Source organism: Melozone crissalis, unplaced genomic scaffold (genome assembly GCF_028551555.1).
Source record: "Melozone crissalis strain CALT ecotype California unplaced genomic scaffold, PUWL_Pcris_2 ptg000057l_1, whole genome shotgun sequence".
NCBI classification, from domain to species: Eukaryota; Metazoa; Chordata; class Aves; order Passeriformes; family Passerellidae; genus Melozone; species Melozone crissalis.
Window position 1 is genome coordinate 11,253,530 of NW_026535835.1, and position 23,912 is coordinate 11,277,441.

Genomic DNA, 23,912 nt, shown 5'->3' on the forward strand with positions numbered 1-23,912 from the left:
GCTCGAGAGGATCCTTTTCCAGAGAGAAACCCCAGTGGGAATGGATTCATGCTGCACCCCTGGGCTGAATTTCCCTTCAGGACCCTGGGGTGGATCCAGCTCCATCCCCTCTGTGCCCAGTGCAAGGAAAAGGGCTGAGGGCACACGGTGGAGGATGATGCCATCCCTCCACACCCCACCTCAGGTGGGAGAGGAACAGCACAATTCAAGTACAGTGGCTCGGGGAATGGGAACACACAGGTAACGAAATCACAGGCTGACTAGAGCAAGATAAATATTTAAAGCATAAAATGTGATTTCCAAACACTGTGGGGCAGGGTGGCGGTGGAGCGTGGGGACAGCAAAACAGATGATGAGCTGCAATAACCTGATTACACATCCAGAAATGGATCACCCCAGCCACACCAACAGAAGCACTATTAATTCTGAGATAAAGCAAACATGGCAGCAAGTTCTTCCTATCAAATCAAGCAGTGCCTGGTGTCAGACACCTCAGTGTAGCAGCCTGATCCTTGCAGGAACTGGGTCCTCTGGCCTGACACCCACCCCAGGGGCTCTGGGGTCCTGCAGCATCTCAGCCAGACCCTGAATCTGCTCAGCAGAGCTCAGGAGACCCAGATGCCAAGGCTGGGCTTTGTGCTCGGGGTCTGGGATCATCTAAACCCAGGACAGGAAAGTCAAAGCGCCCTGAAGGGGGACGCCGGCCTGGGAAAGGCTCACTGCTGCCTGGGACACCTCCAGACTGCCCTCCCATTCCCATGTGCTTCATGGGCACAGGAGGTGGCAACTGAGGGGAAGCCCAGGGATACAGAGGGAGCAGAAAGTTTAAAATATACGGTGTTTTACAAAAAAAAACATTGGCAATGGATTAGCAGCATTTTGGCCGAGAACACAGTAACTGGGGTTGTCACATTATTTAGAAAGAATTATCTAGGCAGAAACAAATGAGAACCAATTATAACTAAATAGACCTCCTGCACAAATAGGAATTTGCCATTAAGTATCATTTATCCCATTTAATTAGTATTTTTCTGGACACAATACTCAGGACTAAAATACCATTCCATCTCCTTGAAACTTGTAATTATTGTTGCGACCTGTCCTGTTCCGCATCCCCCCACTTCCTCCATCCATGCCATTTAAGAACCAGCAAGATTTTCAATTATCTGTGCTGAACTGTCAAAGCTACCTTTAAAAGAAGGGGAATAATGTGTGACTCAATTCCTCTAAAAAAGGGGAGAGATCATTTTTAGTCAGAATGAACACACTGCATCTTTCATCATTCTATTTTTGCGAGTAAGAGTAAAACAGGCTATTTAAAACATCCATTTAAATGCAAATTTTTTATATTCCAGGCTGGGGGGGGGGTTGAGAGTTAATCATTTAGCACAGACAGGATTATTTTCTTCACTCCACCCCTGCTAAAGTTGCAGGCTGGCACCCACACAGGTGTGGGGGTCTGCACTTACCCAACATTCCCATCCCTAGCATGAACGCGTCCATGGTGTACGGCAATCCACGAGCCCTTCCTCTCGTCCCTGGTGGAAACATCACTTCTTTAGGTTGTGCTTTCTTACATTCTACCTATTGAGCAGAAACACGTACAAATGAGATGCAAATGAATTCCATGTAAATGTCAAATGCAGAACTGATCCACTTAAGGGGGGGGAGGTTTATTTTTAGCACCTCAAAGGTGAACTTCCAGCACAGCGGAACCACGTCTGGAAGAGCAAACGTGTGTGTCTCCTCAACCACCCACTGCAGCCCCCAAAGATGACACAAGTGCTGATTTAAGGAGTTCTGTGCTCCTGAAAGGGAGCCCAGCACTAGTGGGAGCGGGATGAATGGAGGGAGGGCTCCAGCGCGGCTCCGCTGCGATCGATAACGCACGACGGCTCCCAGTGATCATTACAAAAAGCTCCTTTTAAAATAGGAATAAAGAATCGATATTTCTACCCAGCAGAAAATTTCTGTAAACCCTATTAATAAAGGATCTGCATTCTTTCACTTTCAGTTACTCCTGCTGCCTTGGGAAGCTGCTCAAGCTGCCCATGCACCATCCCATCAGAAACCGGGACAACGTGGGCACAGGAGTGAAGCACCACAGCATGGATATATCCTGGGGACCTGGATGGTGCCTCTTCATCAACAGCAAAAGCAGATTCTTCCCCCTGTCCTTACAGGGAAGGGGACGGAGATGGCCAGGACATTCCAAAGCCACAGCCACCTTTAGGGCAAAGCCCTGGAGGGATGTCCCACACTGGCAGGACAGGCAATGGGGCTTCTCCAAGAGGAAATGTGTATGGATTTATGAGTCAGGACTCAGCTCCACGCTGAATTGCCCCTGAGAGTGCCTGATAAGGGTCTTTGTACACACATCTGGACCTCACTCAAACTTTCAATTCAGAGTTTCTGGGCACCTTAATAATTTCCAGATTTTTTCCACCTCCTCATAGGAGGATGTGCTACACTTTCAGCAGCCCAACAAAGAAAGGTTTAATTCTAAGGCTAGAAAAATAAAAAAAAGAAAAGAAAAAAAAGGCAGGGAAACTAAAATTCACTATTTTTGTTTAGTCTAGTTTGGAGAATTAACCTTGCACTGGGGTACTCCTGGGTCAGTCTCAGCCACGGGAAGCCAGGAGGGCTGAGCTGGGGAGTGAAAAGCCTCTTATACCCAGCACAACAAAACAGGCTGTCAGCCCTCAGCCCAGGATGTCTCACAAACCCCCGGCTAACAGCTTTCCAGGGAAAGCAGAACGTGAATATCCACAATGCACAAACCCCCACTGAGCCACCCAAAGACAAGGAGACTCTGTTGTGCCAGCCACGTGTGAGGGGCTGCAATCACCTTGGGGACAGCGTGTCACTCACACCAGGCCAGCCACACCGGGCAGCAGCACAGGGCTTTCAGCTAAATTCAAAAAATGCACTGAGTTGTGGGTCTGTTATCTACCACATTACTGATCAATGGCTGGGGCTTGGAATGAAAGGGCCTGGGACAGGCCCTGGCACAGGTGCCCAGAGAAGCTGTGGCTGCCCCTGGATCCCTGGAAGTGCCCAAGGCTCACAAAACCTGCAAAATCCCTCCCTGAGAGGGAGGAAGAGCCACAGGTGCTGGGCAGTGTCACAGCCTGTTGTAGAACAGCCAACATTTCAGTCAGCTGCTCGAGAGGCTGACATGAGAGCTTGACTCCAGCTCATCACCCCTCTCACCAGCACTGTACCCAGGGTGTGCATGACTCCACACAGTGGGATCTAAGTAATTACTCCACCACATTTCTCTTCCAGCTACTTTTACTCTTCCTTAGAGAAACAGGTGTCTCTTTGCAAAGCAGCCTGCTCCTGACAAGGGAACAACAGTCTGAGGACAGCTCGTTTGGGTTTATTGTCCCCCTGCAATGTTTGGAGCATCTCTGGCCTCCCACGTAAATTCCAACTTCCATTTATTAAATACCTCGCTGGCATTTTCTTTTCACTGTCCCACTGCTCGTTTAATATTACATTTGACATTCTAAGCTTTATGGATGGCAACAGGAGCAGAATGGGTGAGCTAAAAATAGCCTGCCAGCAAGGCTGGAGCTGGAAATAGGCTGGGGAGCAGCAGCCCTGCTGCCCTCTGCCTGCCCTGCCTCGGGGACACGGCCAGGACAGGAGCAGGAGGAGGAGGAGGAGGGAGCTGGGGGAAGGAACAACAGCACCGGCCCATGGAGCCACCTGGGCATGGGGACAGGGATGGGGACAGAGATGGGGACAGGGACGGGACAGGGATGGGACAGGGATGGGACAGGGACACGGGCAGGGAGGGGACAGGGATGGGGACAAGGATGGGACAGGGATGGGACAGGAACACGGGCAGGGAGGGGACAGGATTGGGGACAAGGATGGGACAGGGATGGGACAGGGATGGGACAGGAACACGGGCAGGGATGGGGACAGGGATGGGGACAAGGATGGGACAGGGATGGGACAGGGACACAGGCAGGGAGGGGACAGGGTTGGGACAGGGACACAGGCAGGGATAGGGACAGGGATGGGACAGGGACACAGGTAGGGATGGGGACAGGGTTGGGACAGGGACATGGGAAGGATGGGGACAGAGATGGGGACAAGGATGGGACAGGGATGGGACAGGGATGGGACAGGGACACAGGCAGGGAGGGGACAGGGATGGGACAGGGACACAGGCAGGGATGGGGACAGGGACATGGGAAGGATGGGGACAGAGATGGGGACAAGGATGGGACAGGGATGGGACAGGGACACAGGCAGGGATGGGACAGGGACACAGGCAGGGATGGGGACAGGGACACAGGCAGGGATGGGGACAGGGATGGGGACAGGGACACGGGCAGGGATGGGGATGAGGACAGAGTGTCCCAGTCCCAGCTCACCAAAGCCCATGGCCTCGGGCTGGGCCTGCGAGAGCCGCTCCCCTCCATGGCTCAGGGACACAGGGGGACACAATCCCAGTGTGACAGGACCCCAGCACTGCCCCAGGCCAGCCGTGTGTGTGTCACACCAGGGCAGCTGTGTGCCAGCCCCAGCTCCTGTCACACTCACACACTCACACAGCTCCCTGGCCCTGCATTCAGCTGCAGCCACAGCTCAGGGCCGTGACTCAGTCCCAAGACAGGATCGTGTCTCATCCCCTGCTCGTGGGCTGCTTTCACAGTCAGGGCTGAGGGGAACATGAAGGGAACACTCGGAGATGGTGGCACCTGGAGGGGGCACTGAGCGGGCACGGGAGCGGGAAGGGGACGTTCTAATTACCCAACCACAAACACCAACACTCCAAACTGTCTCTCTTGCTCTTCCTTACGTTCCTGGAGTGTTTTCACCCTGTCCCATGCTCCCTGCTCCCTTCCTGGGCAGCCTTGGAAGGAATCCTCCCAGGAGCTCTGTGCTGTTCCTCCCTCCCAGGTGAGGCTTTCCCAGCCTGTGAGGCACCAAACACTGACCCTGCCTGGGGCTCACGGCACCTGCTGCTGCCCCTGCACCTCCCCAGGCCCCTCGTGAGCCCTGCTCCACAGAAAAGCCTCTCCTGGGGAGTAACCAACCCTATGGAGTGTGCCCTCCTGCTTGGACAGGAAAATCCTGGAGGGGAGCTCTTCCCTCCCAATTTACAACCCCTAAATTCACATTTAGGGATTGTTTCTCATTTGTTTCTGACTTGTCACTGGCTCTGTTGGGTGAGGGTGGCTGGGGTTTGTTCTGCCCCTTTGTTTTAAGGCAGATCAGCAGCATTTAGGATCCATGCAAAGGGAATGAGGCTCCCCCTGCCCAGAGGCACTCAGGGGGACAGGCAGGGGAGCCCAGAGCAGGAGGGGCAGTGGGACAGGCACATCCACAGCATCCAGGGAAGTGCAGCCAGAGACTCCCCACGGGAGCAGGGGCACTGCCCCAGCCCTGCCCACACCCACCCCGCACTTGGCCAAGGGGACCCTCACTTTTATTTCAGATGCATATTGCAGGGAGCAACAATATGAGGAATATTATTTCAGTGCCCTGGGAAAAATTAGCAAGTCAAATATTGAATCAGGCCTCCAGCATATGCCAAGGAGATTGCTTTGATCTTATCCACACTAAAAGCTCTATTATTAAATTTAAAGTCTGTGAACACATATCAGACCGATATACAATGCACATCTGAATACACATTTGAGAAGCAAAGGATGTTTTGACAAAGGGAAAAAGAATATTTTAGCCGAAAATATCAAAGTTACTGCGGCAATTGAAATACAAATGCCCCTTTTCATCTGGCTCAGGGCAACCCACAACCTGGGACCTGCCTGCCACTGAGGAGCAACTTCAGCTGGGCTGGAGCTCCACTCACGCCCTGCCCAAGGGCTCTGACGCCAAACGCTGCTCTGGGGAGCAGTGGGGACCAGCAGGGGCTGGCAGTGCCCCAGCTCAGCACCCTGACCCCCAGCACCCTCCCAGAGGGGTGTCCCACCATCCCCGGGCATGGCACACGTCAGGGAGGGGGGCCCAGAGCCCCCTGGCACCCCCACAGCATCAGCACCAGCACTCACCATTTTATTATTGATTTCGTGGAAATGAATTTCACAGACTTTTTCCACCACGTCTTCGTTTTCGAAAGTTACGAAGCCAAATCCTGTTTGATAAAGATACAAAAAAGGGGAGGGGGTGAGGAAAACATTAGTTAAATTTAACAATTTCGTTTTAATAAAGCATTATTTAGCCACTGGGACTTTGGAAAACTTCCATAACAGCACGCATGTGTGGCTACACCTGCTGCCTATGGAGCTGTTCCTGAGCCCATTGCAGCCTAATGGAGGGAAGAAGCATTGTCTCAGGGAAAATTAATACTGCTCTGTTCCAGCTCTTCCATAGGATTTAATGGAGAATTAAAACCTCCTCATGGATTTTTTGATCCATCCTGCAGAATTTAATGGATAGTTACACCCCAGTTACATGATGGCTCGGAAACTACAATAAGGCTGTATTTTCCTTTACACCTTATAGGTTTTTAAGAGCAATCTCTACAAAACCCAATTATATTTCTATGGAACCATATTGATTTCATCTCTTGTTTAATTCCACGGGACTTCTCCATTAGAGCTGACTCATTACACGACCCAAAAACCATAAAAATCCGGGAAGACAGAGGATGATTCCTCATTTACCCCTGGCAAGGAGAAGAACCCCAGCGCCTCCCAAACACAGAGCAGCCCTGTGTGCTGTGTGTGCTCTGGCTGCCGGGCCAGCCCCGCTCCGGAGGTGGTTATTTGTCCCTTTCTTCCTGAATTACTTCCTCTAATACCTCATCAGGACATCCTGAGGCCTCCAGGAACCCATTACACTTCAGGCTCTGATCTAATCGTTCCTCTCTGCCCAGTGCTGCTTCAAGGAGCGGATTTGGGCCGGCTTGGGCTGTTTGATGCCTGCTGCCTGCCTGTGGCTGTGCACTGGAGGGGTCTGGCAGCCCCCCTGCTCCTGCCTTAACAAACACCTCAGGCTGATGAAAAACCCCCAGTTCGTGCGCTGGAGAGGGCTCCACGAGTTAACATCGACACTAATCATGCCAATGAAACCTAAAGGCTTTAATGAGAGGATGAATTCCATCCCACACTGGGAGCTGCAGGGCAGTGCCCTGGTGAAGCACAGCACAGGGACAGGGACAGTGCAATCTCTGGATGGGGAGCAAAGGGCATTTCCAGGTGAGCTCTGCGGGCTCTCCCGGCACTGCACAGCGCCTGCAGCCCTGGGGAATGCTCCCATTCCCCTCCAGACCCGAAGGATCCCCAGGAATGGATCCAGCCCCTCTCCAGGGCATCCACAGCACACCGGGCTCACCACCCTGCTCTGCTCTGCACCTCGAGCTGCCAGCAGCTTGCATTTTTTACATAACTCACGTCCTTCATTTGCCTTCTAAATGAGTCCATTTAAACGTACCTCGAACAGACGTGCAGTTAAACCCGGGATTTTTGTGGTTGGCATCCCAGCAATCCCAGAGCCGGGAGCACAGCCCGGACCAGGGATGAGATGGCCGGGCTGGGGCCACAAGTCATTAATTGCTCCAGCACCAGCGCATCTTCATCATTAGCAGCTCATTAGCGAGTGCTGCAGCTGAGGATTCCTCTTTCAGCTTGTGTCAGGTGTCGGTGCCAGGACGGAGGGCAGAGGGAATTTAGGAGATTAGCCCTAATATGCGAACACCAAGGAAGCCGCTGCACTCAGGACGTGTCTGGACTGAAACAAAACTCCCACCCTCATCCCACTCCATATGGCTTCAGCACAGGTTTATCAAGAAATTAATTGTGTGATTAAATCAGATGGCCACCCGGCTTCCTGCATTTCCAGGTTTTACAATAAAATAACAATCTGTAGGTGTTAGCAGGCATTTGTGGGTTTCTGAGAGATCTGTGGCACTTGGTCAGACTGGCCTGGAGAGGAAAAGCAGAGGTGACCTCTACAGTGCCCAACACCTCACACTCAGTGGGAGCAAGCAGAGGATTTCCACCTGCAGGCACAGATCACTGAAATTCCCCCCTGGAGCAACCTGGGACAGTGGAAGGTGTCCCTGCCTTGAGCACCTTTGAGGTTCCTTCCAACCCAGCCATTCTGCGATTCTTTCCTTGTTCCACTTTGTGGGTATCAAATCCAACTTTTAATAACTGCACCCACACAAAGATCCCCCCGCACGCTCGGTCTTATTAGTTCCCATAATGAATACAAACTCATATTTAAATTACCAAAACTCTCAGAAACCTTCCTGGGCTAAACAGACAATTATTTCTTCTGAGAGGTACTAAGAGTCAACAAAAAGCTGGTTCTCAGAAAGTGCAAGGAAAAGATTAACCCAAAACAAAGGCGGCTGTTGAAAACGGTGACAGAAATAGGATTCTGGTTGTCAAGGAGCACACGTTTTAAAATGAAATTATACTGCATCCTTCTGAATGAAGCTATTATTGGAAGCTAACAAGCTCTATTTAAGAGATAAGCATTTAACAGAGTCAAACGGTTGGGTTTTTTATTCAAATGAATAAAACTGAATATTCATTTGAATAATCTTTTCTGTAAAAGAAAAGACAAAGAAGAGGGAGAAAAATAAAGTAAGAGGCAAACAGATGCCCCAAACGAGAGGCTCTGAGCCAAGCACCAGCACTAAAGGAAGCTGAGACATGTATCCGTGACCTTCAGGTGAAAAATCCTCCTCTGGAATCTCCTGGGAATGAGGAGTTATTCCACTCCATTCATCTGCTGCCAAAGGAGTCAGCCCACTCCATTCATTGCTGTTCATGGGCACCAACAGGCACCCAAGTGATGCCAGCCCAGACACCTGACACCCAGTGGTGCAGGACACGTCCTCCAACACACCCTGACACCACAAAAGAGAAGAATTCAGGAAGAAATTCTTCATGGAAAGGGCTGGAAGGGGCTGTCCAGGGAGGTTTGGAGTGCCCATCCCTGGAGGTGCCCAAGGAAGGGCTGCAGGTGGCACTGAGTGCTCTGGGGACAAGGTGGGCATCAGGCACAGCTGGACTCAGTGATCCTGGAGGTCTTTTCCAATCCCATTCTGGGATTCTGTGAAAAGCCTCCTTTGATGCCAAGCCCTGTTCAGCCCCCAGAGCTGCCCTGGGGGAAGGTGGCTCCACAGCAGGTTCTGCCATGGTGTTCCAGAAATGACACAAACACTGCTCAGAGAAAGGGACTGAAACCACAAACAGATTAACACACTGTAAAAGAACAGTCAGAAGCCATAAATACTATTAAGAAGCCAGACTGAAGATACCAAATGTCAGGACTCCCATGCTCTGTATTTTGGGTTTTTCCACACTCTAATCAACCCCATTTCACACTTTTGTCATCACTTGAGAGTTTTTACGTCAAACTTGGTAAAACATAGCTGAGATGACGACACCAGGGCTGTGAAATGCATCTCCCTTCCCTGGCTGGCAGCACCAGCCCCAGAGCCCAGGTCTGGCTCACAGTGATCCATATCTCAGCTGTGGCTGCACACACCGAGCACTCACTGCCTGCACAGTGACTGACACCAGAGCAGCTCACCCAGAAAGGTCTCACTGTCACACCCTGCTGGCCTTTCCACGAGCAAAACAAGGTGATTGCACCCCAGGCCACAGAGGTTAAACCCAGGCTAATGCTGGGTTAACCCTGGGGGGCTCTGGTGGGCACAGCAATGCCACAGGTCCAGCACCTCCATCACCACCAGCACCCAAACCCAGCTCACCAGGCAGGCACAGCCCCAGGGGCTCTCCAGCCACCTGGAACATGCCCTGGTGGGTGAGCACACTGCAACCAGAGCCTGGTTTAGGTCCCAGGCTGCCTGGAGGCCACCTGGTGATGTGCAGCAATTCACTCAATCCCATCTGCTGCACTGCTGTGCCCGAGCTGTGCCCACACCGCTGTGAGCCTGCAGCTGGGACAGCCTCCTCCTGCACCCACAGAGCTCCTGGAAATATCCTGGGAACCAGGGGATCACAGGGCCCTTCTGTCCCGCACAGCAATCCCAAAGAACAGGGCAGGAGACAGGAGCAGGGAGAGGACAAAGGAGGAGATTTGCACACCCCTATCACACCAACTTCCACCTGCAGGCACAGATCACTGAAATTCCTCCCTGGGAGGGTGGAAAGGGCCTGGAGCAACTTGGGGCAGTGGAAAGTGTCCCTCCAAGGGCAGGAGATGGGAGCAGGGAGAGGACAGAGGAGGGGATTTACACAGCCCTATCACACCAGCAGGGCTCTGCCCAAACCTGGCTCCTGCTGCTCAGCAAGGACCACCCCAGAGTCACTCGTGGGTGCAGGGCCGGCCCCCCTGTGACACAGAGTGCCCCGCAGGACCCCCCTGCTCCTGACCCCCACCCATTGGGCACTGGGAGGGGTCCCTGGGGTCCCCAGCCCTGCCATGGGAGCTGCCAGGAGTGGCTGTGCTGACAGATGGGGACACCCAGCCTGATTTCATCGGCAAACAGCAGCTCAGGCTGCGCCCCCCTTGGTGCCAGGGCTCTGGGGCTGCCCCGCTCACCCACCTCTGCTCTGCTCCTCACATCTCAGCTACTGAAATGCAGAGCAGTCCAGTCCTGCTGTGGTATTATTTATGCACCTGCTTCCTTGTTTATGCCCATAGTTTTGGCAGCTGGTCCTGTGAAAGGTAATAAAATGCCTTTCAAAAGTAAAAAAAAATTAAAAATGAAGAAATGTGACCAGACAAGCCAGGCATAATAACATTAAAGCCCGTGTCAATTAATTTTTCCTCTTCTTGATAAACGAGCCCCATTCCATCCATTAATAATGAGGGAAGAAACAAGAAAAGTTGACACTAGTTTAATTTATTTTCTCAACTTGCCTGGTCATATTTCTCCCTGTTGCAAAGCTTTCTGGTGCTGCTGGGAATTGCAAGTGGCTCCCACACAGTCGATGCATAGATTGGTGTGAATCAATACCATTCTACTTTATTCACACATCCCTTGTAATCAGAGAGGAAAAAGTTCCTTAGTAAGCTCCCAGCCTGCCAGGCTGTCTTATAATAATAATAATAATAATAATAATAATAATAATAATAATAATAATAATAATAAACATAAACTGGCAGGTGGGGGATGTGACACCAAGATCTGTGATCACCAAATGTTGTCTTTGCAGATGAACAGAACACACAGATGAGAGAGGGGACAGGACACTTTAATTACCCAGAAGACAGTGAACCATGGATGTTTTTAACTGCTATCATTACCAGAGTCTGGGAATGGGGAGCTGGGGGTTCAATCCTGTGTCAGGGACAAGCCACTCATTGCTCAGCCCCAGAACCCAACAGCCAGGACGTGGAAACCCAGCCCTGACTTTGCCAGCTCCCTTTGCGGTGCCTTTGGAGAATCACTTAAATATTCCCCGTGCTCTGCATCCCCCTCGCTTCCTTGCCTGCCTAGGACAGAAGCTGACAAAAGCTGTTATTTCCTACTATTCCAATTTCCTGTGCTGCAAACACACGGAAGGAAGGAAGGAAGGAGAGGTTCTGGTTTCCAAAGGAGCAGTTTGCACACCCAGGGAACACAGCCATCACCTGAGACACACACCTCAGATTTCAGCTCATCTCCAAGGAGGGCTTGCTGGGCACACAGGTGAGCACACCTGGAGGCAGCACCAGGATCTCACCTCACCCTTGTGATAACCAGACCAGCAGATGGAAGGGCAATAAATATGATGTTAAAACCTGTGCTCTAGGATGGAAAATATCCTCACTTACCTGCAGCATGTGCTGGGGCTGACACCCACCAGGACATGATCTGCCTGTACATCCACTGGTGTTAATGCACACCTCGGGTATGGGGCACAGGCAGGCTCTCCTGGCAGACACAGACACCTGTTTAAAGTGCCAGTAAATTCTCCCTAACAGGAGAGTGAATTCTCAGAATGAAATGAGCAGCTCAGTGAGGCCAGCCCTGCTCAGGCACAGCTGGACAAAGGGCAGCACCAGGATCCTCCTCTGTTTCTGCCTGGAAAGCTGCAAGGCTCAGCTCCTCGCTCCTTCCCCCCATGGCTGTGTGGCATTTAATAAAGTGAGAACTGCTCACAAACAGGAGAAAGCACCTTGGGGTGAAACGGAGCACAGTCCACCCAAAGCAGCTCTGGGGAGGGATTTTCCCCAGGGGAGGATGAAGGACACGGGACCTGTCCCTGTCCCCAATGAGCCACTCTCAGCAAAGGTTCCCAGGTGCCAAGGGGCACCAGGCAGGGCAGGGCTGGGATGGGGTGATGAATGACACAGGGACCTGTCCCTGTCCCCAATGAGCCATTCTCAGCAAAGGTTCCAGGTGCCAAGGGGCACCAGGCAGCCATGGGATGGGGTGATGAATGACACAGGGACCTGTCCCCCTCTCTCAGCTCTGAGCAAAGGTTCCAGGTGCCAAGGGGCACCAGGCAGCCATGGGATGGGTGATGAATGACACAGGGACCTGTCCCCCTCTCTCAGCTCTGAGCAAAGGTTCCCAGGTGCCAAGGGCACCAGGAGGGCTGGGCTGGGGTCCCAGCCCCTCTCAGGGCAGGAGCAGCCAGGGACCCCGTGCCCGTCACAGACCCCGCTCGGGCAGCAGCGCCTCAACTCCTGGTGATAAATCTTTCATAACAACAAACCTTCATTAAAAATTTATTTTATTAACGTTCTGAAATCAAACCTAAGCGCTGAGTACATAATGACTGAGACGCACACTACGCTGAGCTTACTAAATGCCACTTTTATCATATTGTTAATTAACAGAAACGATTAATGCGCTCGCAGATCATTTAGAAGCATTAGCAGTGACCTAAGAAAAATTGCAGGTACGTGTGATACACCTGCACTTTTCCATCAGAATTCTCTACACAGCAGGCCCTGAAGTTTGCTCCCAGTTCAGCCTCTCTCTGCTGGGACGTCCGTGTCACAGATCTGTCAGCAGCCCGGGGATTAAAGCTCAGCCTGGACTGGGAGCTCCTGCAGGAGAAAATTATCTCCACCTTCCCTTTTTCCTCACTATCTGGGAGCAGCCCACCCTCACAGCCTTTCACTGCTCCCTGTTATTCAGGTACAGATTTCCCAGCCTCATAAGGAGCCAACAGTAGGGAAATGCTGCTGGGTGGGAGAACACAGCAGACTCCAACAGGTGTCCTTCTGCTATCAGAGAAGAAAACCCAAGTATCTGTAAAATCCAATTAGCCCACCTCCAACCAGAATGGGAACCTTGTGCTTCTGTCTATTCATCAGTGAGACCTGCAGGTTCTGGCAGCCAGGAGGGACAAAGGGCACCACCCTGGGTGCCAGTCAGCCCAGCCAGGCTCCCATCAGGAAATCCAGCCCCTGGTGCTGCCTCGGCCACCGAGGGCCACGTCCTGCCATCTTTATCTGTTTGCCCACAGGCATCAGATATTCCCTGCCTGTCAATTCCTCCGCAGTTTATTACCAAATTTCTAAAATATTACATTTTTTATTATATCCAAATTCGCTTTATTGCATTTGACAATACAGATAATCACATACCATATGCTCTAATGTTTCGAACCCAATGCATGTTGACAGCAGTTTTTATTCATGATGCATAATTCCATCCAGGGCTGACAAAGGCAGCACAGAACCCAGCCTGGTGTCAGGGTTTGGAGGGGGGGGATCCTTTTTTCCATTTCCTTTTCTTCTTTTTAACAACAGATTTACAAAACTGGGAGGAAAGATGCTTTGCTTTCCCAAGAAATAGGAAATTGGCTGAAAAGATGGGCTTATCAAAGAGATGCCTTCAAAATATTAATAACGTGTGGGGGTTGGCTATTGCAATTATTTGCACATGAAACTTGCTGCTAATGGGGTGAGAGAAGCACAAGGGCTCATTGGGGGGAGCAGGGGCTGGGACAGTGTGGGGGGCACAGGCTGCACCCCCCCTCCTGCCCATCCTGCCTGGCTGTGTCACTCAGAGCTCAGAGCTGCTCCTGCTCCCCAGGTGAGGGTGGGAGGGCACACCTGGGATGGCTGGGGGACACCCCCATGTGTGAAACCCAAGCAATCCCACATCCCAACCCCGCATCCCGGCAATAGATCCAACAGCCTGAGAGATGGGCACGCTGCGCAAAGCAAACAGGATGCTACGTCTCAATTAAGCTGTAATGACCCGCTCCGAGCTCTTTATTAGCCAGGTAATGATCATTTAAGAGGAGGTTACTATCTTGAGCCAAGGGCACCTAATACCATTACTGAACTTGTTAAAACCTGCCAAGCAAGTCATTATTTCCAGCACTATTTCTTTTTCTCTTAACACAGCTCTCTGCCTCTCCCCTTGTGCTGCTGGGCTGTAAACCCTGGGATCAGGCAGGCTTGGTCACCCTTCCCCAGGAGACAGCACAAACAGCAAGCACTGAAACTCTCACTGGGTGAGCCTTAAGGTCCCTTCCACCCCAAACCCCATCCTGTGATCCTCTGGTAGCAGGACATTGAGGTGCTCTCCTTCTCAGCGCTAGGACAACAACACTTAACCCCCCACATCCCCCTCCAACCCCCAGTCTTGCAAAGGCTCATAGAGTGAGGAGAATCAAAAATAGGGTAAAAAAAGGCAAAAGCACAGAGGCAGCTGCTCTGGAGCCCAGTGAGGAACCTCTGGGTGCTGCTGGCACAGGGGATGAGCTCGCTGAGCCTCTCTCACATCCCAGCCTGGACAACATCATGAATGACACCAGCGAGCTGCCAGCTCGGGAACTCATTACTGTCAAGGTAGAGCGTGGCTGGCTGCCAGGCCCCCAGCCCCGCGCTCGCTATGCCAGAACATCCACACACAATTTAATTGCATTATAATTTCAAAAGTGCTTTTCAAACTGGAAAAAGGCATTCACTGATTAACCAGCGAAGAGCAAAATTGTTTATGAAATTGAATACAAAAAGCTACAGAAATGTAATTGGGTTGTTCTAGCACCTAATTTTCAAGCCATTTTCCCACTTATTTAATCACGAGATACAAAAGGAACTAGTGAATTGACTTCATACTAATTAGATTACTCCCTGCGATACTCCAAGCCTATATTCCAACTGGTTGATAGTGCTGCTTTAAACAGAACAAAAAATGGAGCAACAGCTTGTCTGGGGCCATAACACATTTGTTTCCCATCAACCCTCTCCTACTGGAGGGCCATAAAAGCCAGGCCAAATTCCCCTAACCTGCCATTGCCAGTCACCCAAAAAGCACTCACTCTCCCCCAAAGGAATGACAGTCATTTGCCAAATGGTCCTGGCTGCTCCAGGCTCCAGCTCAGGCTGCCCATGACAGCGATCACCCAGCTGAGGGTCCCTCTGGAGCAGGGAGTGCCACAGCTGGAACCAGCAAAATGTCACACGTGATGGAGGAACAGCAATGGACACTCAGGATCCCCAGCAGGGAAGAGCCAGGCAAGGGGAGCTCTGGTTCCCCTTTTCTGCAGGAAAAGCCCCACGGGCAGAGCTGAGCTCTGGGTCTGACCACCAGGGCTGCTCCGAACACGGGGTGCAAGGTCAGCTCTAGATAGAAAATATGAGTCCCTTTGCCAGCAGCAAACCAGGGGAGCAGCAGACAGCTTATTTTATTCTAAATCAACTCACTAAATTAACAAAATTTAAAGTCACTAAATTAACTTGATAAAATTTAGGAGTTTTATCAAGTCTCTGGCTTCCTGAAGAACAGTATTTGAAGATCCATCTACGCCTGCTCCTTCTGGCAGAAGTTTTTTTAAAGCTGCCCAAGACCCACTCTGCACCTGATACAATCTGCTCACAGCTTTTCCACTAATTTTAAATGTTATTAGGTGCAACATAATTGATTATATAATCAAATGTGGAATGTACATTATCAAGATATTGTAGCACTTCACAGGCCATTTAATCAGCATATCTGGGACTGTGCCAAAATGAATTAGCCTGCATTAAATTTCAAGTACATATTATTGGTTGTATTTGTCTCCATGTTTAAGCAGGCGCTTGCTCTTACAAAAGAAATCTGAAATCCTTCAATTATAGAAATAGGTTATTAAAAAGTGCAAGTATTCTTTCCCAGAGCTGTCTGCTCTGCAATCAAGAGCCCAGAGCTGTCTTTTCTGTGACAAAGAGGGGGGACAACATGTGCCCAGCTGCACTGGGGCATTTGTGGGTGCCTGATATGGGGAGGCTGGGAGGGACAGACCCCCAGCCTGCCCCCATCTATGTCCATCTGTGCCACGTCCCAGCAATGCTCCAGTTTCTAAGGCACCAAAAGGCACCAGCAATCAGTGTCCCCTGGTCGGTGACGGGGCCATGCTTCACCTCCTGAGCCTCTGTGTCCCTGGAGCTGACCATTCTCCCCAAACTGAAATTTTAATTAGAATTATTATAAAATTATTAAATATTATTTACATGTAAAAATTAACATTATTATAAAATTCAGATTTCAATTAAAATAATTTTTTTAAAATTCTGCTTGATTTCAGCAAGTGGGTGAGAAGCACGAGGCAGCTAAATGATGGGGAAACAAGGCCAAAATCTGCCACTGCTGCTGCTCCTCTCCAGGCACCTGCCAGGCCCAGAACCCTCCCCGTGCCTGTGCTGCTGCAATTCCACCCCCCCATGGTGGATTCTGGGGTGCCCCAGAGAAATGAGGCATCTCCAGAGTGACTCTGCAGGGGGAACGTCCCCAGCAGCTCGCTCAAGGTGACTCCTGCCCACCTGGATGCTGCAGAGGCAGCTCAGGGCTGGGCACAGCCCCCCCAGAACACTCACACAGAGCCCTGGGCTGCCAGCAGAGCTCACAGAGCCCTCCTGCACGCTGCACGCTGCACGGGCACTTTGCTGGGAGCAGCCAGGTGCCCTTCCCTCAGTAACACACAGCGCCACAAGATGAACGGGCAGGCGAGCAGGGGCTCCTGCACGGGCTGCTGGAGCTGTCACTGAGTGCCCAGGCACAGCACCCACCCAGCAGGGACACCCCCTGCTCCCCACTGGGGCTGCCAGTGTGACACTGTGCAGCCCTGGCATCACCGGCTCAAACTCACTCAGTCAACAAGGGGGGCCCGTCCTCCAGGTGCACCCCCATGGAGGGCAGCGAGCCCCCCATCCTCACCAGCGCTTCTCCTCTCTGTGCTTTACTGCTGATCTGCATCCCTGCCCAGGTGAGATGCTGCTCTGCATCCCCACACCCCCTGACACGCTGTCCTGCAGCTCTGCATGGATCCCACCCTCCCTGGGTGCATCCCTGCCCAGGTGAAACGCTGCACCCACACCCCCTGACACGCTGTCCTGCAGCCTGCATGGATCCCAGCTCCCTGGGTGCATCCCTGCCCAGGTGAGATGCTGCTCTGCAGTCCCCACATCCCCTGACACGCTGTCCTGCAGCTCTGCATGGATCCCAGCTCCCTGGGTGCATCCCTGCCCAGGTGAGATGCTGCTCTGCATCCCCACACCCCCTGACACGCTGTCCTGCAGCCTGCATGGATCCCAGCTCCCTGGATGCATCCCTGCCCAGGTGAGATGCTGCTCTGCATCCCCACACCCCCTGACACGCTGTCCTGTAGCTCTGCATGGATCCTGCCCTCCCTGGGTGCATCCCAGGGCTCTGCCAGCCCTGCCTGGGCAGGAGAGCACGGACTGCCCATTGCCCTGCTCGCTCCATACATCACAGTGCAAAGGAGCAACAAACCAGGCTCCAAACAACAAAAAACTATTCAAGGAATTGAAATAATTGACTGGGGTCAAGGGAAATACCAGCAAAAATGAGCAGCTTAGCCTCAGGTTAAGCTGATCCCTCTGAGCTGTGCAGTATGACCCTCTGGGCTGGAACTTCAGCAGCACACAGCATTCCTGGGCATTATCAATATCCCTGGCCGGGGCTCCATCCCTGCTGCTCACACACCACATCAGCATTTGCCTGAGCAAACAATGCACGCTGCTGGCAGGGAGAGAGCCTGGCCAGGACAGATGCTCTGAATGCACACACCACTTGTTCCTCTGGACACACAAGTAAAGAGCAAAGCATTTGCTCAGCTATTCCTGGACACCAGCTCCCAGCACCGTGGAAGGTGTGGGATACAGCTTCAAACACCCCTGCAAATGCTGACCCAGCTCTCCCCCGAGCAGGGGCTGAGAACAAGAAAAAACTTCAAACTGCTCGGGTGTGTGCTCCCAGAAAGCTCTGACAGAAATACACGAGGTGGAGGAAAACACCTTTTAATGAAAGCCTGATTTTAGTCCAGGAGCACAGGTGAAGTGAGGTGACACAGACTCACAGATTCTGTGATTGGGCTGGGTTGGCAGGGACCTTGAAGCTCGTCCCATTGCAAGCTGCAGCCAAGGGCAGGACACCTTCACAAGGCTGCTCAGAGCCCTGTGCACTGCCTGTAGCTGTCACAGGGGCTCCTCATTAACTCCAGAGGTGCTCCTGGCCCCAGCAGCCACCCCAAGCTCCACACTCCTCCCCTGAAACAGGGCAAACAGACTTGCTTCCACAGGAACAGCTCCAGACAGTCAGGAGTGATCACATTTTACACATGTCCAGGGGCAAAGGCTGACAGCGGCCGCTAAAACGCACACATCGCATTTTAAACGTGGCATAATTTCGTTTTGTATGGCAGACACACTTACCCTGACACCTGTTCCCACGGAAAACCTGAATCCAGACATCCTGGGGAGTGTGTCCCTGCGTGTGCAGTGCTGAGGAGGGGACCCCAGGAGCTGTGCAGGGCTTGGGGCCAGCAGCCCCTGCCCACCCTGCCCATCAGTCCTTGTCCAACCTGCCCACCACCCTCCTGTGACCCCCACGAGCCCAGCACCCACAAAACTGAGGATGTTTCTGCTCTCCCAGGGCCTGTCTGGGCAGCCCTGCCACAGCACGGGACATAATCCATTTATGGAGCCCTTTGTGGATATTACCAACCTCCCATTGAAGTGACCAGAGTAAACCTAACAGATCTTCATCATTTTTTCCACTGTTGGAAGCCAGCAATAAAAAAAAAAAAAAAAGAAAAAAAAAAGCCACAAGTGTATTTTGGGAGCACTGCTGGAGAAATCCCATTGTTCTTTGCTGCATCAATAAAAGCAGTTTTGCTGTTTGATAGTATAAAGTGTTCAGGAACCAGATGCAACAAAGGAGCAGAATCACCCTGGGAAAGGAAACTTTTAATAGGGACCACACAGAGCAGAGCAGCTCTGTAAAAGGGATCTGCTGGGAAAGGAGAAGGAAAACAAGGCTAAGACAAGCACAAAACCCAGAGCCCTTTGCTAATAATGACATCTAAATTTTAAAGTATCACATCTAAAATAGGCTTCTCAATGCCCCTCAGATACAGCAGGTGCTTCCCTTCCTCTGCAGCCACTTTTCAGGACCATGCACAGACAGATGAGGTAAGAAGAGAGGGACTTTCTCTGCTGAGCCATCCAAAATCCATGATTTGCTATCACTGAGTGCCTCACCCTTTTCTTCTGACTCCCTGTGACAGCTCCAGCCCTCTCTGCTGTGAAGGGCTCCTTTCGAATTGCCTCCCATCCATCCATCCATCCATCCATCCATCCATCCATCCATCCATCCATCCATCCATCCATCCATCCATCCCTGTCCCACCAAGGCACAAGCACCTTCCCCAGCTGTGCCCAGCCCAGGATGCCAGGGGATCAGAGCTGCAGGACGGGCTGAGCAAACCCCAGGGATGGATGGGCTCCTGCCCAAGCTCCCCGGAGCACAGCCACGCTGCTCTGCCACCCTCCACCTTCAGAGGTGACCTTCTGCAGCGCCTCCTTCCAGCCCCAGTCCCAGGTGCACAGGCCCAGCAAAGCTTTATTAAAGCTTCCCTCTCCTCCCTGTGTTTTGGTGACATTGTTTTATGGATTTCCCCCCGCGCTCAACCTTCGTTCAAACCGTCGGGGAAAACGCTGAAATCTTTATCCTTAAAAACAAAAGCGCCAGGAGCAGCAGCCACAGCAGGGGAAACAGGGAACTAATTACACACCCTGAGCCTTCCCCGGGGTGTTCTCACAGTGCCCAGCCCTCCAGCTCCATGCCTGGGCTCGTGCCCAGGTGCCAGAGCAAAGCCAGACCCCAAAGAGCAGCCAAAGCTCGCGGATCCGGCGTGGATCCTGACCTGGGCTGGGAACAGGGGGGCAGGGGGAGGCATTCCATGAGAACCCCCCCTGCTTGCTGCTTTCGGAGCAGACAAAGAGCTCTCTGTGGAGGAGCGGTGTGTGTGAGATGACCTTTCCCTGGTCCCTGCAGGCTGTGCAGAACAAAGCTGTGGCAGATCTCACCGTGGCCGCTCCTCCGCTGCGCTCCGGCTCAGGAGGCAGGGCAGGGCTTGGGGCTTTGGCACTGTTCTGCTGGGACAGTGAGCAGGGCTGCTGGCTAGGAGCCCTCTAGAGCTGGGCCTGATGCCCCATGCCAGCCCCACACCCTGCCTCCAGCCACAGGCTCAGCGTGTCTGAGCACTCCGAGCTCTCAAGTGCCGCTCTCAGACTGCCTGGCTGTTCAGATCCCGTTCTGTAAAGGGTAAAGCAACCCACAGGGATCCGTGCACTCCCAGGGAGCAGAACTGCTCGTGATGCAGCCTGAGCACAGAGAAATGCTCTGGCCAGGCCTCCTGCAGACCACTGCCCCAGCAGATTGACACTTGCTCAGGATTTACTGGGTCAGAGCAGGGCTCGTCTGGACCAAGCCCTCCTTGTTTCGAAGGCAGAGTCTCCCATCTCCAAACTCTCCTCCACGAACCTACAGTCGTATTTAACTGGAGAGAGGGCAAAGGAAATTTTGGGGCACAGCATACAAGAAAGCTGCCTGTCTCACCATTCCAGAGGATTACTCAGTGGCATGGCAGAGGTGGGAGCCCCAAAGGAGCCATCCCCATTCTGGAGAACAAGGGTCAAAAGGACCAGAGGATGAAGCTGCCAGCCTCCCACCTCATATTCCTGCCTGGCAGGACCTTCACCTCCCGACCCAGAAAGGGGTATTTACCCTGTTTGTAAAGCTTTTGGGTGGAAGGACCTACAGTATGAGTGGAAGGAGAAAAGAAACCCCAACAAACCACAGCACCGTGCGGCTCAGCACAAACCCTGAGTGCCAGTCACCAGGAACAGGCTATTTATAGCTGAGGATCATTAACTGCATTAAAAAAGTTTGATGTTCTCTAACAATGTGTGTCACTCTGAGGCTCTGGCCTTGCCCCTGACGCTGGCTGATAACTGGAGCAGTGGTGCTGAATAGAGGTAATTATACCCCAGCTCAATAGGCTGAGCCCGCGCCGAATGTGAGCGCGTCCTTTCCCCAGGGCCCTTGCTCAAATATTATCCCAGCTCCCACAGCCAACCACAGGGAGAACACTGCTATGGATACTCTCATAAAACTCCACAATTATGAATAATGCTTTGGTTTTTAACAAAATAAATCACCACGCACTAAAAAAGTGCTTATTCCAAGCTGGTGCTGGAGGAGACTGAAATGCCAAGTGAAGCGAGGTATCCCCCTGCTGAAACACTGACCCTCTCTGGGATTTACCTGTTCTGCTGCTCACTGTGGCTAGCTGGCTGTGGAGCAGGGCTGGGCTGGCAGGCCACTGCAGCACCTGGAGCCCACCAGCCCCGGACAGAGGGGCTGAGGATGCTCTGGAACAGCAGGTGCTGTTATCACCCCGTTATCAGCCCCCGGGCAGCCATTCCAGCCCCGCTCCAGACGTGGCACACTTGGTTCCCATCCAGCTCAAAGTTTATCAGCTTGTAAGAAATGTACAGGAGGAGGCACAGATAACGTGTGGCTGATCCTTATCAGCAGGCACAGCAAGCCCTTGTGATATGACACATCCAGCACACGCCTTTAAAGGCTTCATGTCTCGATCTGCTTCGTGATGGGATTGTGCTTCCAGCCCGGTGGGGCTGGCACCTGCCTGACACCACCCAGCCATCCTAGGGTGGGAGATTTGCAGCTCTGGGGGCTGCAGTGTTTCCCATCCCTGGAGTGCAGAGGGACTGGGAAATAACACAGCCCCAGAGGTGCCTGCACGCCACTGCTCTGGCTGGGCACGCCGGTGGCACACACCAAAACCATCTGCGGTCAGCTGTGTGAGCCTGGAAACTGGTGTGAGAGCAGCTGTTGGCTGTTTTCATCATTTCAACATTCCCTTTAAACTCTCCAGAACAAGGGCTCTCCTTCCAAACCCTGCACACCGCCCTTGTTTGAGCTGCCACCCCAACAGAGCACTCACGGTGCCCTGTCCCCTCCAAAAGCAGGAGCGAGCAGGGTGCGCTGGCTCTGCCTGCCCTGCCCAGCCTGGGAAAGAGCCTGGACATCCAACAGAGACTCTGCAATCCCCACATCTGCTCTCAGGGGGTTTCCCAACACATTTCCTGGCAGATCCTCCCATCCCCGCTCCCTGTGCAGAGCAAGCTTTGGGTGATCCATCCCGTGGCTCTCTCCAGATAAACACTGTGCTTTTTAAAGTTATCTTCTGCCCACAGGAGACACACACAGAGCAGCCTCTCTGCTGGGCACTGAAGGGAACCTTCAGCAGATCAGCAACTGAGATATTTCCACATTTAAAATCAAGTTCAGAAAGACTTGATTTCAGAAAGTTCAGAAAGGTGGGGAAAGGGAAAAAAATCATTCAGATAGTTGGAGGTTTTCTGACTTTCTGGTAATTCTCCCATCTTCAATGCAAGAATAAATTGTTTGGGTGTTTTTTAACTAAAATCCAGCTTTAAATTATTTTTTTTTCCCTCCCAAAAAACCTTTTTCCTAAAGAAGAGTTAAGTCTCAGCAGAAAATGCAGGGAAGTTGCTGTTGCCTATTTTTTGGAGGCTAGTACCTTCTCCACATGCACCAAATACATCCACCCCAACACCCTGCCCAGGAGATAATCTGATGCTCAAGGCCAAGGTGAGCAATGCCTGTCCTCAGCTAATCAGCAGGTAATTAGCTGGAAGAACTCAGAATGAAGCTGCAGATGAAGAGTAAACCTTCAGCCACTAAATTCCATCCTCAAATAATGAGACTTTATTTTAATTTCACAGTAATAATATTGCCCAGCAATCCCTCCTCTTATTTACCTCCAGGAAGGAACATTAGCATAAAAAACATAATAAAAAATACCCAGCAAGCAGCTTTCACCAACTCCTGTGTATCACTCATCATTAAATTTGGGAATTAAGCCCTGCTAATGGACACAAACCATCATTTTGAGCGTGCAGGCAGTGTTAATATTTGAATAAGCCGACAACAACAACAAAACAGAGGACTAATACATGCACGGTCATTCTTTCAAGCAGGGAGGATTCAGTTTTCATTTTCACAGAATATTAAACCAAATTTTAATTAGATTATACCAGAGCTTCCCTAATAAGTGCTTGCAAGGGGAACTCCACTGGGCAGACATGCTCTGCAGTGGAAGAGAAGAACCTGCCAGTGAAGAGGCTCAATCCCTGAAGAGCTTTGAGGTGCCTTCCTTGCCTTCCTCACCGTGGCCACCTCACACCTGGCCAAGAGGCAGTCAGGGATGCTCAGCATTAAAAACTCCTCTGGAACAGGAGAGGTGAGCTGGACAAACGGCAGAGAGATCAGCAGACAACAGAGAAGGAACAAAAAACCTGTCAATACGTGAAAGACATCCTGTTCCTTCCCAGTGACCCGAAACACCGAGGTCTGCCACTTCAAACCATCTCAAAGGAACAGTTTGTCCCCACTGCGTCCCCCTGAACGGCTCCTGAAGCCGCTCTCACACTGGTGCAGTGGGGGAGAACATAAACCTGAGCCAAGAAAGGCACAGAAGGAGGAACTGAGGATGCACTGCCCTGGTGTGAGGGCACAGGTGGGTGCACACCCTGATGGAAGGGCACACGTGCCATGAAGGCTGGAGCTCCGGTGGCTGCAGCCCTCAGCAGGGCTGGGCTGGGCTCAGCTGCACCCACACTCCCCAGACAGCCCCTCCTGGCTCTGCCCTCGCCCCTGTCCC

General features: G+C 52.0%; 1 protein-coding gene across 9 annotated transcripts in view; it reads right to left on the reverse strand.

Annotated features, from left to right (window-relative positions):
• MSI2 (musashi RNA binding protein 2) overlaps positions 1-23,912 on the reverse strand; it is a 203,363-nt gene that overhangs the window by 45,374 nt on the left and 134,077 nt on the right. For all 9 annotated transcript variants that reach the window (XM_054287387.1, XM_054287386.1, XM_054287383.1 and 6 more), the window contains exons 8-9: positions 6,033-6,115; positions 1,470-1,584 (exon numbers count right to left, since the gene is read on the reverse strand). In XM_054287387.1, coding sequence (XP_054143362.1) covers positions 1,470-1,584; positions 6,033-6,115 — 198 coding nt within the window. The remainder of the gene's footprint in view (positions 1-1,469; positions 1,585-6,032; positions 6,116-23,912) is intronic.